A 19,223-nucleotide genomic window follows, 5' to 3' on the forward strand; every position below is an offset into this window, starting at 1 on the left:
TCCTTCATTTTCAACACTCACAGTAAATTTTCTATTCATTCTGTGTTTTTTTCTGATGGGTAGCCATGTCCTGGTGTCTTTCCCTGGCTTTTAGGCAGAATTAGCAATCAAGGAGCAACAAATACCTAAGGCAAAGAGAGAGACTGAGAGGGTCATTCCTGGATGTAGCAGCTATTTGCCCAGGAATGATCTGTGGATTAGGGACCAAGGCCAGGTTACCCGAGCTAAATTGCTCCACATACTGAACAGATTAAGTTAAAAATGAATGGAACAACCCAGCTGACACTCAGGCTTATAGAGGGATATTCTCCTCTCAAAAACACTCCCAGCAGCAATAGTAGTGAGGAGGCTAAAGACTGATGCCTGTTGGAAGATAAACATTTAACTCACACATTAACTCACTAAAAGGACTGGTATTGATGCTACTGTTTCAACATCATCAAGTTAAATCACTGTCATTCTGTACACGACCGACATCGTAATCCTACTTGTCATCATTATCAATTTTAATGATCACAATTATGTTGACAGCTATTTCACTGCCACTGCACTCCTACCAACAAACAAGCTCCATCATCTTCATCCAGTTCAACCATGCGGACAGCATGTCAATCTTGGGAAAGTAAATCTTTTTATGTTTCACATACTAACATTTCCCATTACAGTGTTGAGCCACATTACTTCTGGATTTTGCATCAGTACAATATTAGTGCCAGAAATGTATAATTATATGATATTTTATGGGGGATCACAGGCTCAGAGTTACAAGGACCTAGGTCCCTGTTGCACCCCCTATAGAACCACCCCTGATATCCATCCATTTTATACCTCCACAGGAAGGCCGCAAGGGAGTGCTATGCCAATCTCAGCTGACATAGGGCGATTGGCGGGGTACACCCTGGACAGATCGCCAGTCCATCGCAGGGAAACATACAACATATAGAAACATACAACCATTCACTTTTACAGCTATGGTCAATTTAAAATGTCCAATTTGCCTAATCCCCATATTGCATGTTTGTGGACTTTGGGAAGAAGCTGGAGAAAACTCATGCACTTACGGGGGAGAACATGAGAACTCCAGGCGGAAAGGCCCTTGTTCCAACTGGGGCTCAAAGAGTGGTGTCGAGAGTAATAGTGTAAAAATAAGTGTAATAGTGTAAAAATAGTGTAATAATTTTGATAAAACATTTCATATTTCATAGTATTTGTGTAGCCTCAGGAAGCACATGGTTGTGGTAACATTAGACTATAAAGCATATTGTGTGTATAAAATACTATTCATACCATGACAAATAATAACAATATTCATATTCTCTCACACACACACACACACACACACCCCAAACACACACACACACACTAATACACACACACACACCCCCATACACACACACACACACACACACACACACACACACACACACACACACACACACACACACACAAGCTATTTATCCCTCTCTGTAGTCATGAATGAGCAGATACTGAGTGGATTATGCTGCACAGAGTTTATTTAATGACTGCTGCACAAGCTGCAGTACACTGAGCCTCTCTCCTGGGCTGAGGTCAGAGAAAATGCCTAGTAGTAATACAGATCCTTTACAACTACCAGGGGAAATCACTGCTGATTTGTTGGCAGCCATGTTAGCTTTCTTACACTCACAAAAGCCAGAGAATAAACCCTTTGCAGGCCCTAAGCTTTAAAGCCAGTGTCACATAAAGTGGACAGGGGTGATTTGACAGCAGGCAGCATCCTTAAATTCTGCATGGCAAGGCCAATTTTAACTGATTTGGTAGTAGACAAGAGAGGGGAATTATGTGTTTTTCTATTGATTGTACTCATTTGACTAAACATCTCAGGAGAAAGTGAGAATTTGGTATGTGCGCATGCTCTGGTTCATTTCAGCCGGATGGTTATTAGTTGTCAAGGGACTTTGAACCCAGGTTGAAGGAAAAGCTTACGACTCAATGTCTCACTCAATGTACCACTCCACCACACACTGAATCTGAACCTCCGTGCTACAAGAATGACAACTTGTCACCAGCGGACGGTGTTTATGGTCTAACTATCAGGCCCAAGGCAAGGATACACTACAATAATAACCATTTTTCCTCCTCAAATTCATCATTATGATGGTGATGATCCCGCAGGGCAGCGATGTAATCATCTACCTGCTGACTCAGCCTCAATTATACAGTGGCTGCTGCAGCTTTATCCCTTCCATCCTCCACAATGCAGAAGAATATCCATATTTGCCCAAAAAACAGACATGGCTATTATTAGTGCTTGAGCACTCACACAGTGGTGCAAGGACCTATTGGAATTCCTGGAATCATTTTGTTTCTTTCGAAAGGATTGTATTTTTGAGGCACTAAACATTGGTGAAAACGGACCAATATTGTACTATTTTTTATAAAATTGGGGGAATACATAATAGTGGTGCAAAATGGCCCAGTAGTGCCCCCAAAGGTGAAACATGGGAGAGTGCACCAAATTTCATGAAAAACAGATGCTCTGCTCATGCCCTCCCTTTATCATGAAACAATGGTGGCCTTTGCATAATCAAAAACCATGTTGCTTTAGTTTGTGTTTTAAAGCTTCTTATTAAAAACGTAACACGTACACCCTTGTTTGTCTGCTCAGGCTGCTGAATGTCAGCAACCTCCATAAAGCCTGAAATACACATTAAAAGCTTATTCTTAGGCTATGAAAACCAAACGATTTACCAGAGCAGAAACAGAGAGCTGGTCTGGTGTTGCAATATGAGCTGCAATAATAATAAAACCTTGGTAATATAAGCACATGTAGCTCAGGCTACAAATGTATTCCCGCTATAGATGGGCATAAAGTTTGAAGGGCAACAACTCAACTCGGTTGGCCTGTCTTTGGGATTGTTGGGAGGGGCATTGAAGAGAGGCACAGACTTGTCTCCACACTGAGTGGCGGAGATTAGCCTGAAAGGAGGGTACCGCAATCTTGTCTCTTGAAAGTTGGTATCCGAGGGAGGCCGTGAATGGAGACATTCCGGTCGATGTGGAAGTGAGGGAGTTGTGTGTGAATTCAACCCAGGGTAAAAATGAGCTCCATGCAGCAGGGTGCTTTCCAGACTCTGGTTGGTTTGCTCTATCTGACCGTTGGATTGGGGTTGGTAGCCGGAGGATAGACTTATGGATGCACCCAGGGTGGTGCAGAAGGCCTTACAGACTTGAGGAATGAATTGGGGGCCGTGGTCAGAGACCATGTGCAGGGGGAAACCATGCAGGCGGAATACATGGTTCACCAGGAGATCGCCAGTCTCGGTGGCAGAGGGAAGTTTGGTGATGAAGTGAACTGCCTTTGAGAAGCGGTCTACCACTGTTAGAACAGCTGTGTTGTTCTGGAAGGGGGGGAAGACTGGTGATGAAGTCCATAGCAATGTGGGACTAAGGGCACCGGGGAATGAAAAGTGGGTTTAGCAGGCCAGTGGGAGGGCGGTTGGAGGACTTGCCACGGGCACATATGGGGCAGGCAGACACAATGGAAGTGACAGCCTGGGACAAGGCTCAACCACCTTGCTGTTGTCCCGTATGAACCGGCGATAGAAGTTGGCGGAGCCTAGGTCCCTTATGGACTACAAGGGGTCAGGAGAAAGCTGGCCCAGTTCGATGAAAAAAGGGACAGGGCATGGAAGGCGCACTTCTCGGCCTTCACATACAGCCAGTTTTCAAGGTGTTGGACTACCAGGTGAACATGCTGGACATGTTCCCCTTTCATTTCAGAAAATATTAAGATGTCATCCAGGTGCACGAAGAGGAACTTGTCCAGCATATCGCATAGAATGTCATTGACAAGATTCTGAAAAACGGTGGGGGTCGTACTCACAGGGAACCAGAGGTGAGATCTGGGGTTGCGGGGACTATCTCTGGTCCCGCGGGAGGGGACAGGGAGGGCAGAGTGAAGGCACTGGGAGTAACAGGAAATGCTCTAGTTGGTGAGTTTACCCTTGGACCAATCAAACTGGGGGTTGTGCCGCGCCAACCAGGGTAATCCCAGCACAGCAGGGGCGAAGGAGGACGAAATCAGGAACAACTGGATCAGTGTGTGGTGGTTTCCGGAGAGAATGAAGGTGACAGGCTGAGTTCTGTGGGTGACCTTGGCCAGAGGTCTAGGATGGTCTATGGTTCAGGGAGAGGGACGGTGGGGATCCTGGCTTGGTCGGCAATTTTTTGATCCTTAAAGTAGTCATCTGGTCTGGAGTCGATGAGGAAGGTGAGCGGGAGAGACTGCTGGGACCACATCAGCTTGCTGGGAGAGTGACTCGATTGGGCGTGGCACAGGAAAGAGCTCTGCTCACCAGCTCTCCTAAATAAAATGTATCCGGATTTGGTAATCCTTTTTTTTTTGCTATCCATGATCACGTAATCCATCTCCATCCACCAATCCAGCTTTTGAGTCGGTTTTTCAAAGCAACAGCGGATTGGATCGATCTGATCCAATCCGCTGGAAATGCGAAAACAATCTGAAGCTGGTGACTGGGGCGGCAGAGGTTTAAGAAGACTCCTGATTGTTCATCAGGAGCAGGTGAGGAGAAGCCGCCGCAGGTGTTGCTGATCACAGCGTCCTCAGTGGAAGTAGGTCAACCACGCCTCCTGCAGAGAGGGGAGAGAGAGCAGCACAGAGACAACATGAGGGAAACCAAAACAATGATAGTGGAGGTGGATTGTGACATTTCCAGTCGCACTAACACTTACACAATTATTATTTCCCTGTCATTAGGCTTCTACAAACTGCACTTATATCCATTTCCTTTTGATGATGCTTTGTTGTTACACAGCTGCTGAATCAAATCACGGAGTTGATTAATTTGATCACAGAATAGTTGAAGGTGACACGGTATTTCCAAGGAATATTTAAGTTGCACAAGTCTACAGCTGACCTCATAACACAGAAACTCCTCTTAAACATTCCCAAATCATCAGAATCCCCCTGTCTATTACCTCTGAGTCCTGCATGCCTCTTACGTTGTTTAATTTCCACGTAATAATTCATCACACCATAACAGCGTCTTACATGGATAAAGTTTAATTTCCTTTGCTTGCCATGACTCATTAGCCTGGCAAATAGGATTCAACCTCATAAAGGGAATTAAACAGATAAGTGATGATCCTGATCAATGGAAAGTAAATATGATTTTATTTATTATTATAGCTTTCACTTCCCATAAACCAGTGAGTGTCCTTGCCAACAGGATCTGGCAAGAGTTGTTCAATTAGCATTTGGAAGGAAAATGATGTCAGTAATTAGTGCACCTGTGTTTCTACTTATATTAAATTTATTTTTTCTGAAGAACACCATTTCACTTGGCAGATTCAGAGGCAGTAAATAGACAAAAATCCTGGAGCGGTGAAACATTATAGCTGCATCTTTTGTCAGTGATGATCTGATAAGCCTGAAATTGTGTAGGTGGAATTTAGATATGTTTTTAACATGATTCTTAAAGGATAACGTGAAATCTATGGTAACGCCAATATATTTAAATTCATGTAAATTCTGAATGTCTTCTGCATTCAGGAAGACATTTGAATATGGCTTTGATGTTGGTCATTTTGATGGAATCATGCAAATATTCCTCCATTAGTCATATAACACCTGCCCTGCAGCATCTTCACTGGCTCCCTATCAAATATCGCATCATGTATAAATTCATGTTGAAGGCCAACCTCGCCCCTCAGTCCTCACCAACCTCCTCCGCATTAACACACCCACCTGTATTCTCAGGTCTTCTCCTTCCATCAAACTCACCCTCCCACCTGCTTGTTTGACAACAAAGGGGTGAAAGGCCTTCAGCCGATTGGCCTCCTGCCTCTGGAATGCTCTCCCACAAAGTATTAGAAACTTAGAGTCTCTCACTACCTTTAAATGACAGGCACGTTCTCAATTGCTTGTGATCTATACTGTTCTTTGTTGTATATTGATTATTTCTGTATTTTATTGTTCTTATATTTTTGTACAATGGCTTTGGGTATCTTGAAAGGCGCCTATAAATGTAGTATTGTTATTATCAGCATTTTGGAACAGTGCAGGTCACAGCATTATGGAACAGTGCAGGTCACAGCTTCCTTCATCTTCATAGTAACTTGTTTTCTGGCCCTCAGGCAGTGGGAGTGTGTTTCCTCAGTCGCCCACAGCTCTTGTCTCGCAAGTAATGAAATAATAACAGTCTATTATTGAGGCCTGGGTAGGAATAGGTTTCAGTGCAAACATACTGTACATCTTCTTGATGGCTTTAGACAAGATTTTAGTAAATGTTGTATTTGTCTTGCAGAAATGTCACATTTGGCAACAGCAGAAAGTTATAATCAGGCAGTATAAACATTGACTTTTGGAGGTCTGTGTGTCCTCATAGCATTTGTGTGTTTGCATGAAGAATGTTTTGCACTCAACACAGAACACTTACTGAGCTGCAACAAAAATGAGCTTCTAGCGTGTGCAGGAGTTTAAAGCTGTTCGTCAAGAGCTAATATACATTTAATTAATGTTATCACTCCTTTTAATGTGAATATTACTCAAGGGGAGGCTGAGCCTTTACTGTCTGTCTGTTTGACAGGGAGGTGGAGGAACGTGTTTAAATGTCATTACTGCGTTATGTGTGATGATAAATTGAATTTTGAAATATACACAAAAGGCATCTCCGTAATCATGTAAGTGTATGACATGAAGAAAAGTGTTGAACAAAGGGACTGCCGTCGCACTGAAGCTACCGTATAGTCAAAACAAAAGGTCGTAAAAGCAGCATATGGTGCCTCCAGTCCCTCTAATGTCTGCAAGTTGTGAATCGTTTTCTAAATGGACCAGATGGAGCGAGAGCTGGTGTTAGAGCAGGACAGATGTTTCACTAGATAAGGGATGTGTGCGTGTCTGAGAGTGAGACAGTCAGCAAGAGACATGGACAGGGAAAACAAATTGAATGTGGAAGGAAAGTGGAACAAGTGCAGAATGAATGAATTGCGAGGATGAGCTGGAGCATTAACATATTTAAACCTTTAGTCCACATTACTATCCACTGTATTAACACTGCAACAGGGTTGCCTATACGCTTGCATACCTTTCATGTGATCAATAAATAATATATAATATCATTGTCATATAAGAATGTCACTTTAAATATATTTAATAACATTCTTACCTTAGAGTACCTTTACACTATTGATATTTCCAAGGCAAGAAATTTTTGTTATGTCTTTAAAATTACTTCTTAAAACCCAGTTTTACACGGTTGTTGATGATTTTATCATTTTGTTGCTTTGTTATCTTTTTGTATTTTTCCATCTTTCTTGCTATTCATTTAATTCATTATGCCCGTATGCTTTACCAAATATTTACTCCGTCCTGCTTTTGTTTAATTTACTTATTGTCACCTGGCATTCCCGACTGGCATTTGTCGTCATGTTTCTCTTGTTTGCTTCCTCAGACAAATCACCTTGTAAACTCTTTAAAGGTACTAAATACACAAAGTTGCTGTTGCTTTTGCTTTAACTGAAGCACTGAAACATTTAGTTCAGGAATCCAGCTAAATGGATTATAGTTTAGAGGAAATACTTGACTCCATACAGGCAGCTCTAATGTTTTTGACTTGAGAACCACATGCACTTATCATTCTCTGAATGATTACTAACCAGTAATTGCATGAAAAAACACTTTAACAGCACTTGAAATCAGTGGTAATGGTGTTTATGTTATTTAATATGTTATCTTAAGATAATGATACTGATCGTTTTTTTTTTTTGGTTGCCTGTGAGCAGCATAACTCGGGTTTGGATTGCATTTTCTGTGTATGTACTGTAGGTTATAGCACATTGGAGGAATGATTTACCGCCACTGATTGTTAGTGGGTTTGACGCTTTAGGAAACAGAGCTGTATTTGCAGAGGTTTGAGTTCCTTCTTCAGTCGCTTCTCCTCGCTGAAGCACCACGGCCAGCACTTCCTCTTCGCAGCACCATGGACAGCGCCTCCCACAACGGAGTCCCTGTCACTCTCGACACACTCTCCTCACACACTCTCTCCCTGCGTGTGTGTGTGTGTGTGTGGAAAGTAGCCCGGCTACGAAGCGGAAACCCGAGGCTACACAAGACATTTAAAACACAGCCGTCAACCGTGTCGGGGCCGGGGGCTCTCCAGTAATGAGACATGCGATACACCTGCGTACGCTGCCCTGACGTCACCCCTCTCAGCAGCGCTGCCGGGCTCGTGACTCAGGAATAAGTCACAGGTGCGCCTAATTACAGTCGGCCATTACAGTCAAACGGCATGTTTCGTTACTCCTCGTGCTTTGCTTATTGTTCCCCTTTCACTGTCAAACTGCGCCACAGCTATGCATAATTCCCGCCGTTAACATCTAAATAATGTGAGTAATTTCACACAGAGAATCACTCTTTTCTTTTTGTTTTCGCAGGCTAAGTGTGTAGGTTCTTCGCTATTGTAGGCAAAATAATAGATGAGCGGTGAGGGTGTAGGTGTTGTTTTAATAGTTCAACCCATATCTGCTAATATATTGTAATGTTTTCTTCACATTTATTAAGAACAGTCCATATTAATTAACTTCTACGTGTAAAATGCCCACCAGTGACTTATTAGGCCTTAATTACAACAACAGCAGCCATTTTGACATGTTTTAGCAGGGAAAGCACACGTAACCTGACTCTGTTCAGTTCACCAGGACAGTGTGACATTGAAGCATTATACACCCTGGAGCTGAGGGAACTAAATGGAAATGAGCCATCATATATTTGATTATTTACACCTGTTGTTTTCCTACCGCGACCTCTCAAAATGGCTGCAGTGATAGTGGCCACTTTGCATTGTTGATGGTACGAACAGATTACAAAATGTATAATGACTCGCGTTAAAGTACTTTTTTTTTGCACATAGCTGGAATAAAAAGCATAGATTTGTAAATAATCTAAATAAAGTACACATTGTCATTCTTTGTATTGCATAGATGTGTAGAGTAAGAATAAATTGCACATTGTAACGCGTTTCACTAGTCCGTTACTTGTCTGCCCCTGCCTCCTTCTACTATCTCTCCGTGCGTCTGCCGCTTTGTCCGCGCATCCATGTGGGTTTTCCCCTCTCCTCTCAGCCATTGGCCTCACAGACCATCAGTCTTCCCTTCACAACAGTGCACCCCCCCCCCCCCCACGCACCCTCCCACTCCACGCACACGCTCGCTCGCTCGCTCATCGCCGTGTTTTCGAGGAGATGGTGTTTGAACCGCTGCTGTTTTATCTCGTTTCTTTTGGAGCTTCACGTCGGCGAGCAGCGCAGGGTGACAGAGCCTCTGCGATGCGTTTAACCGGGGACGCGTCGGAGTTGTAGTGAGGGAGAAATCGGGGGCCAGGGGGGAGGAACAAAGCAGAGGGGGGAGATATTTCCTCCAAGGATGAGTGACTGGTGACAAAGAAAACGGGGAGCCCCTCTGGCTTTGGTTGAACTTGACGGCAGGCGTTTTGGGGGCTCGCTCTCACTTGGACAGCCAGAAATTATCATATTCTTAGCATCATTATTTTTTGGAGAGGGAACCATGCCTGTCCGGAGGGGTCATGTTGCGCCACAAAACACGTTTCTGGGAGTAATTATTCGCAAATTCGAAGGACAAAGTGAGTAGCTGTGGCTGTCGTACTGTGCTGTTGTGTTTGTGCTGCCTTTGTGTCTTCCTGCTGCATCCATGAGACAGAGGGAGCACTAATTTACTTGTTAGGAAACCATATAATGAGATTTCCCACAAAAAGGCGTATAATGCGGATGATACAATTAATTATTATTCTGTCAACTGATTTTGATTAACTGTTTATCAGAGATCCATTGAAGTCACCGTAAGTTAAGATAATTAACCCAGTAACCTTATCTAACACCTGGTTTATCTACCTGCATGTGTTCCCCTGCTCCACTGTCAACATGGACCATAGGGTTTAATTCATTTATGATTATATTCCAAAATGCTAACATTTCCTTCATTAAATCCTCCAGTAGATTACATTTGACACGTATTATATAATTATATTTGACTAATACATTATTTACAGCAATGTGTAGCTTCACACTATTATGGATGCTTACTGGAAGAAGAAAAAAGACGGAATGTGTCATAAATCTGTGTTTTCCAGCTGAAATGTTCACATTCAGTTTTTGAAATATTTCAAAAACTGAATGTGTTATTGAATGTGTTCCAAAACACATTCAATATATATTAAATGTGTTTTGGAACACTGAAACAAAACAGTAACATTTTCAACTTGTCATATTTGCTGAAACAGCAAGAACCTACTGTATATTAAGGTTCTCAATAGAATATATGCAATCAAACCAAACACCCAACAAAACCTGGGTTTATTTATTTTTAAATAAATTTTAGTATTCCTGTAATTGATTTAGTTTTTGCAAAGGTTGAACCATATAGCAAATGAGCTTGTGTGTTATTATTATATTATTATTATACATATTATTATGTTGTATTATTATGTTGTATTTAAATAACGTGATCCACTGCAGTGAACTTGTCTTGTTTATGGTAAAGTCTTCAATTATTAACATTCTCCTTCATCCATTCTCTCCTCTACCTCTTTACAGATAAGAAGTTCGTCATAGCTAATGCCCGGGTGCAGAACTGCGCTATCATCTACTGTAATGACAGCTTCTGCGAGATGACGGGCTTTTCCAGGCCGGACGTCATGCAGAAGCCGTGCACATGTGACTTCCTGCATGGCCAGTTGACCAGTCGGCATGCAGTGGCCCAGGTGGCGCAGGCTCTGCTCGGCTCAGAGGAGCGCAAGGTGGAGATCACTTACCACCGCAAGGATGGTGAGTGCTGTGGGCTATCAGTGTGGGCTCAGGTGGCGTAAACAAAACACACATCAGTTGGTTGCTGTAGTATCACTTAGAATTGGATGCTGGCTGAACCATTTTTGCTCCTTTACCTTCTCTCTAAAAGCAAGACTTTTGTTCTGTTCTATTTTCCACAATTATACTTAAGATAAAGTTTTGTTATTTGAAGTCTTTGGCCAATATTTAGTTTTCTGTCAGCTCTATCTGGAGCATTTTACAGCAGCAAATCACTGTGTCTTGGTTATAACCCTGGAGGGATGGACGAGCAGCTGTGATGGCTTCCTGTGCAGTAAAGTCCAGTTATGAAGTGATGCAGGCACTGGCTGGCTGGGAATGATGTTCATTAGCATGGACAGGATAGGGCACCATAGAAAGGATGAAGCTCTTTATACATTAACTTGAAGAAAGTGAAGCATGTGTGTTTTTTCCCTTATCTCTAGATCAATGTATCAGTGGCTGTACATTTAACGTATTATTATATATAAACATTTATTCCTCCTGACAATTGTCCTCCTGTGGCCATTTTAATAGTTTACACTTTTCTACACTTCAGATAATCTAGTGTAAATATAAACACTGCGTACAAATGATGACTTGGCATGACAGCTTGTATTATTTTAGAGTAACAAAGCACACTTCAGTCACATCTGTGCTGGTTCAGGGAGAGTTCATCCTATGACCTCTATCATTGACATTTGTATTGGCATCATTAAATGTCCTTGCATCATTTTAAAGGGCCGGGGAAGTTTTGTCTAAGGATTAATAGTTATATCATCACATATGTGGGCTTGTTTTAATTGTAACTATGCCACCGAGTTGTGTGTCATGATAGTGCAGTGCGTGGTGGTGTTTTTTATTTAAATCACACAACATCAACCATATTAAGTGCAGTTAAATGATACTTAAATTGTTGTATATGTGGGTGTTATTGTGTTATTTATCCTTCTCTTCAAATCAATGGATTTTCACATTGATAATTAAAGGTGCCATATGTAAGAATGTGGCCAAAAACGGTTACTACATTCAAATTCAAAATACCAAGGTCTTTTAGGTTTCGTTTTCTGAATATATTTTTTTTTAATGCAAATATTTTGGCTGTACTGTTGGTGAGTTCAGTATGTTATATGAACATTAAGTCTCTGTGACATATTAGGAGGATTTTATGACCAGTTGCTTTAGATTTATTACATAATGCACCTTTAATCATGTCTGAGAGATTGAGTTCAACGTGTCAACAACAAACATATATTTTTTTTATTATTTCATCTGTTAAATGCAGATAATGGTGCAAAATACCTATTGGTGTTCCAAACCTCAAAATTATGTTTTGTCCAGAAACCAGTATTATTTAATTTGCCCTCGTATAAATTAACTTTCACCTAAAAATACCTGGCAGTAGTAATTGACTGATTTGTGTTATGCAGCGCTATTTGGATCTGTAAAATCCAATTATCGAAAATTATCAGCAAAGGTTCTTAGATTTGATAGTACAGAACCTATGCTGATAATGTGGAGCAGTGCTCAAATCTAAACTCTGAATTAACCTGTCTGCTGAACATGATCCCATCTTCTGATCCATCTGCTGGTAGTTTGTTTATCTGGTTAACATTATAGATCACCTTTTTTTATCTTTAATTTGGTTAATTAGTCATTGATTATTAATGGATTAATCAAATAATCGTCGCAGGCATAATTGACATTGGTGAAAGATAATGTATAGTAGTAGCTTCATATATCTTTTAAACAGATACACTGCATCGAGATTGGTGTTGCATTGGCCGTGTGTGTGGGTGGGTGCGTATGTGTGTAAACCCAGAGGGAGAGAGGTGACATAGATTGGGTTGAAAATGGTTCACAGAGCAGTTACAAATGACAGTACCCTTGGAGACTAAGACGTGTGGGGTCAGAGGTTGAAAGACTGAGATAAAGTTACAGAAAAATGGTTGAGAGAATGGGTAGAGTGCAGATGTCAGCTTATGTTTTGATGTGGTGTGTCTTTGCCTTTGACCCCTCAGACTGTCTATTTGCCTTTTTTGTATTGCCTTTATGTAACTTTGTCTACAGCCTGAAATATAGTTACTAAATTCTGTGTATAGCTCAGTCGGTTTCAGAAATGCAACAATTTTTCTGTGCTCCAGTGCCGGAGATGACATCCTGCCTCTGTGAGTGGAGGTGCGGTACAGCACAGCTTTTTAATAGCCTTTAACTGAAATAATCAACTATATTTCAGAGGGAAAATGTCATTTATACACCACTGCATGTGTCTGACCGTATAGTAATAGGTGTTCATACTATTGCGTAACTCTTCATTGTGGCAACAGGAGAACTATCTTAAACGCATGTTCTGTTGCATGCACCTTCAAGACACATTTGATTTTTTTTGCGTTAAAAATAGTGCACAGGGACCATTGGTGAGCATTACTGGTAGTGAAGAGTGTTGCATAATATACTATTATGTTGAAACCCCCTGGGAATGTTTTTTGAGTTAATTAAGCAAACAAAATTATTTGTTGTTTGAAGGCTTGAGAGAGGCAGTGTTGAGGGAAACATGGAAGCATCAGGACAAATACTCACATTTCAGTAAAATTGAGTCAAATAATTTGGGAGGGCTTGCATAGAAGTAATTACAGTGTAGTCTACTGTACTACAGTACAGTGTGAGGTAAAGAATAACTTCAGACCAAGTCTGATGCCGCTGGGCTGTCCTGTTGTCAAGCCAAGCTGGGGGTTCACTTTGCATTGATCTGCTGAGCAAACAGCATTAATGAGGACACAAAAACCTTTATGTTGCAAAACCGGTACATTGGAAAGGGGAAATCAATGACGACCAAATGCCCTCTCTCCACCTGCTGGCCCACAGGAGACTCGGATAAAAGAGCTGGAGGACTTCTGTCTGTCAGACCCTGCAACGGGGGAAAAAGCCTCATTACCATTCTGTATCTTATGGCTCTAATTACCTCAGTGTTTTCCTCTCACCTGACTCTGGGCCTCTCCGGGGAAGGTCATACTCCTGTTTTAAGTAGATTGACAGCTGTGGCGATCTGCTTTTTGCCATACTCTAGTAAGGCTGTGCAGTTATATGCTGTACATCATCCTTTGACAAGAATGTATGTTTCTAATCATGTGAAATGGAGAAAAAACGCATGTTTTATAGTATGCTACTGTATATCAACCATTCAGTAGTGTGTGTAACCACTTATAATCTTCATGTGTGCAACTATGCAGCGATCCTCTCCGTAGTACCCCTTTGAAAAAGCCTAGCAATAAGACTAAATATGTAGTAGATTTAGTGTGATCTTAAACAATACTTCATTTTAAGTGCAGGAATGAAAACCCAGTGTCAGACAAACATGATTTCAAAAGAACGATTCTGTGTTGCAGGTTTGATTTTAGATGTAACTTAATTTGTACCTTAGCCTCATCCACAGCGCACGCACGCACGCACATAGACCCCCACACTCACAGCTCTGGGCCCATATGGCTAGAATCCTGTATTGGAATTTCTGGGGAAATGTCATTGCAGCAAGCTGATTGCTCCTCTCGTGGTGGACCACAGGGGGTTTCTGTGAGGCAATTTTCTTCCTTTTAATCCTGTGACCCAGTGTCTTTATAAACACATCACCCACTGTCCTTTACACGCCGTGAAGGAGATTCAGCTTGTCAGCAGAATTTCTGCCACATTCTGAATGCTTTATGATTTAAGCCTTCACTAAAACTCTGGTCTTTTGTCCTTCCAGCTCACGTAGTTCTGTGACTTCTATAGGAGGAGAGGTAGTTGTTTTAAGACGCAAAAACCCATGAGCTTGCCATTTATAGCATTTCTCTTTAATCCAGGATGAGTCACATATTCCTAAATTTGACTGTATGTCTTTGGCTTTTGTCAGGCGTGTCTTTTTGTTCCAAACTGCCATTTATCATCACTTAGTTCTGTTGACAGATGTGATTTTTCATCAGTAAAAACAAGGTTTCTTATTTTGTCAGCAATTATTCACATACATTACTGTGTGTAATGTGAGTTATGGTTATGTATTAAAGTACCTAGACTTATTACACAAATAGTGCTTCTGTTAACATCAGGAAAGTGATGTGTTTGTGCAATCTTGCTTTATGTTTTGCTGTCATCGTCCCTGACAGTATCACATTTGTTTTCATTTGTAACAAATGGAAAAAGGCAACTAGGGAATGTGTTAGACAAATGTAGGATATGGCAGAAGTCATTACACATGATGTATTGTTGGTCAGATTTGCAGACTGGAGAGTGTGAGAGTATACAATGATGTATTTAAGATTGATGATTATATTAGATTTTTTTTAACCTGCCAAACAAATGCATACTGCATAAAATGAGTCATAAAATACCAACAAACTATGACGAATGTATAAACATATTGGATACATACAAACTTTGCAGGCTTAACAGCTACAGGCTGAACTTCATGTGAGACCTCACAGTGTGGAGATGCTGCCTTTATTTTATTCAGTGTGTATTTGACCTTAAAGTTAATGTTGAAAGATTGCTGAGCAAGGTATTAGAAAATGACCACATTTGGTCACACAGTATAAATGCTGTGTCATTAAGCCATGTAATGGTCAGAAATCTGATTTGTAAAATTTGATTATTTACTCAAATGACACTTGCTATACAAGAAGTGAGGCATTTTTTTGTAGAGCAGCTGCTTCAGTTAAAACATCTAATGCTGCAGTCGGTGTCTCCTCCTCATCTACAACCATTTTTTTTTCTTAGATCTATTCATTAAGTACTGCAAATAAATGGATCAAGTTGGAGCTTAAGTATTTAAAGTCTAGTCTTAATGACAGCTTTTAAAGTCACTGAGTAAAAATAAACAATTCAAACCGAAAAATCGCAGTGTCTTGCTCCCCATAATAACTTTTTATTATTATTATTATTATTTAAAGTCCTTTTCAAAGCTCCATAGTCTCAGAATGTGCTTGATGCCCTTGCTTATAAATAGCAAATAGGACTGAAAATCTCGTGCTATAAATAGATTAAAGTTGGTTGTCCTCAAGTGATGCTCACTGAAATAATTTCACCGTTTCATTTCCACGCAAGTGTTTGCCGAATCAGACGCTTCAGATTATGATGACCAATTATCAGCACTGTGCTCTTCCAAATCAAATCATTATCAGCCCTGCAATCCATTAACGATCCTTTTTATTTATATACATGGTACTTTATGAATGTAGTACTGAAAAATACAGTGTCTCTAACTTTATATGTTTTCTTTTAAATTGTGTCTAAATGATGACTAAATCCAGTCTCTATGTTTAGCACAGACTAAGATGACATCCTATATCATCAGATTTCTTTTGTTCAGCAGATAAAAATGCAGTGTACTAACGGGTACAAAAAAGTACTGGTAACAAACACTCACATTGGAGAAGGTTTATCCTGCTGTTTGTTAGACGTTGGCATTTTTGTTTAAAAAGAGACTCATATAATGAAATTAAGATTATTGTTGGGTTGTTGGTCTTTTATTTCAGTCTCAAAACTGATGAGTTTTCTGCCATTCTCTTGACTGACAAATTGTTTTGCAGGGGTGTATTTGGCAGCAGTGATTAAATCATGCATTATTTTTATATAATTTAATACTTGAACATGTCCATGTCCTTGACTTTATTTGTATTATTTTTCCTTTGTTTATTTAAGTGACTGAAACTAAAACTGTCGATCTTCCCATCCTGTTAATAAGTGTAGATAGTTTCAATACATGATGGACATTATTCCTGGAGTTTATGTACATTACTTGCTGCTTTGTGGGCACAAGTGAGTGGGGCTGTATAGCAGTAAAGCAGACTGCACCCGATAACGGATAACTTTGGTTGTTTGCCCGAAGCGACCTGAGTTCAATGCTGTGACTGTGGAAAGGAAACCAATGTCTGTAAAACCAATTCTTGTAGATCCACTGCTGTGCAAACAAGATAAGCTCTTATTTGGTTTCACCCACAGTCTCTGTCACATTCTCAGGTTCACCTTGTGTTTGAGAGCACGCACACACACACATACATAGTGACCAGTTTGGCTCTGCGCAAGGCAAGTGCACATGAGCGGACAGAGTAGACGTAAACGGTATATTAAGGGAGAGAGTGCGAGGATGTAGGAAGGTTCAGTGTAAACCAAGTTTGACGTGTTAGTGAGGGATGAGGTGAATGAGCAGGCTTGGGACTAAATGAAGGTGTTGCAGAGAAATCAGGTGCAGCTGAGCTCTGAAATAACAGAGGGTTTGTTCCGCTGCAGAAATACCGTCTTGAATCCGGTCCAGCAGGCTCAGAGCTGCTTTTAAAATGGATGGCCTGAGTTCTGCCAGTCTCTCTGCAGATGGGGTGCTAACTCTTTTATACAAATACCTCTTTCCACCCATTTGAGGAGATATACACAGGATTTTAAACACGGGAAAACCCAACATATGGCAATTCACTCTGACACTCTGCCTGTCAAGGAATCTGTGAGTAATGTTTGACATCATCAGTAACCAACATGCAACACAAAAGAGGGAAACTGGTGGAGAGCACTGATATAGTTTACACTTTTATATCTTTCACTTCAGTCCCTCATTCAAATGTAGCAGCAACTGAACAAGTTCAAACGGCAGCTCAAACTGTGTAACTGTTAACGCCTTTTTGGAACATGCAGAGCAGTGGGGAGACATCGTGACTTGACTGCCAAAATAAGTTAGTTGATGACAAACTTACTGTGTTGACCAAGGGAATATGTTTGTATTAATGTCGTCGGAGCAGTCATGTAAAGCTCTTGAAAATTGCAGACATTGTTCTCGGAGTGAATGATGTTTGTTCCCATTGCAAGGAAAAGCCAAATGAGAGCTGATATTGCTCAGTTTTTTTTGATTAATAGAAAAGGGGAGATGGTGTAATTTAAAAACAAAAAGGTTCCAATAATAAAGAAGTTGCTTGACAATGTTGACTGAATACAGCTATCCACTTCATTCTCATCAGTTCTCCTGAGGCTGAGAGAGGGCAGTGTAATGAGCAAGGCCCCCCGAAGTCTCAATCTACAGTGACAGACAGATTTATGTTGTGGGAAAGTCTTCGATTTCCCCTATGTTCATGCCTCACAGTGGATCTCATTTATCCAACGGTTTCCCCAGGCAGGTTATAAGATTGAGAGTCTCCACAACAGGTCGTTTATGGGAAAAACTGATTTGCACTTACTTGGTTGCGACCATTAAAAACTTTGGTGGTTTAAAGGAAACGCACCATATTTCACCCCTAATGTACTTTTCCAGTCACATTTTGACTGGGGAAATTCTTTATCATATGAATTTGAAATAATTCACTCTTCTCTGTTAATACCCTCAATTTTGCATTCCTCAAAAAAAAAGGCCATTGATTACGATATGTATCTCGGAAACTCATGTCTGCAAAAGGGCTTCTTGGCATAGCATAGCTATGCAGACAATAGCAGAGCAGACATTTGAGACCCAGTTATACAATCCTGACACTGTCAGCCAGTTGCCAGGGACAGCCAGAGCAGAGGAATTCTACATCGAAGCGCAATGGCTTCCTTGTAGTAGTTTTGCTGCAAGTGTTTGAGCTACAGAGAGACGTGAGAGGTGACCCCACCCCCCCCCCCCCCCCCCATCTAGGAATACAAATGGCAGTGCACATGCTTAATCAGTATTGGGATTATGAGGGGTCCTTGTCTCAAAAAGGTGTGTGTGCCCCTGCAGTGATTAGCATGATTACTTATTGATTTATTAGCTGTCAGTATTTGTGCAGCCTAAGGTAGTGGCATTTTTCATTCTACATGAAAATGTGTCACCTTAAGCATGGATACACAACAAAAACCCTGATGATTCACCAGGTTCGTTCTAGAGGTTATTTGTGTTCATAGATATGTAGTTGTACAATATAATCGGCTGTTGCTTCATGACAGTCCACAGACAGATTACTGAGTCACTGTTGTTCCATTTTTGCCTGTTTGTTCTGAAATTCATGACATCTTGCACTTAATTTGTAAGGTCCTTTGGATCAATAAGCCATTCCTTCAGTGGTCACACCTTTATGTTGTTTTCGTGCTGGTTCTTTCCTTTAAGTCACAAATCTTTTTGACACTGCTTACTTGCAGAAGGTCAAGTTAAAAGAACGGCAAGGCTGCTCGTATAAAATCAGGAAATTGACAGACTTCCACACAAAACCAGGCACCTTCCTTCCTCGGAACTGTGGTATTTGAAAAGCAATACTAGCTCTCTTACATATAAAATAAGCAAAGAAGATTACATATTTGAATGTATGTTGATTGTTGCAGGCTGCTGGGAACCATTTGCACCTTGTAGTAAAGAAATCTTTTTCATGGCCGCTGTTTGCAGACACAGGTCCCGTG

The 19,223-nt window shown here is 40.9% G+C and overlaps 1 protein-coding gene across 1 annotated transcript in view; it reads left to right on the forward strand.

Moving 5' to 3' along the window:
* Positions 1-9,564: 9,564 nt before the first annotated feature.
* LOC310934600 (voltage-gated inwardly rectifying potassium channel KCNH7-like) overlaps positions 9,565-19,223 on the forward strand; it is a gene marked incomplete at both ends in the record, with an annotated part of 50,607 nt that continues 40,948 nt past the window's right edge. The window contains 2 exons of the mRNA XM_083898353.1: positions 9,565-9,640; positions 10,611-10,841. Of these exons, the coding sequence (XP_083754479.1) occupies positions 9,565-9,640; positions 10,611-10,841 (307 nt within the window). The remainder of the gene's footprint in view (positions 9,641-10,610; positions 10,842-19,223) is intronic.

The sequence above is a fragment of the Microchirus variegatus genome (assembly GCF_963457635.1).
Source record: "Microchirus variegatus genome assembly, chromosome: 1".
Classification (NCBI taxonomy): domain Eukaryota; kingdom Metazoa; phylum Chordata; class Actinopteri; order Pleuronectiformes; family Soleidae; genus Microchirus; species Microchirus variegatus.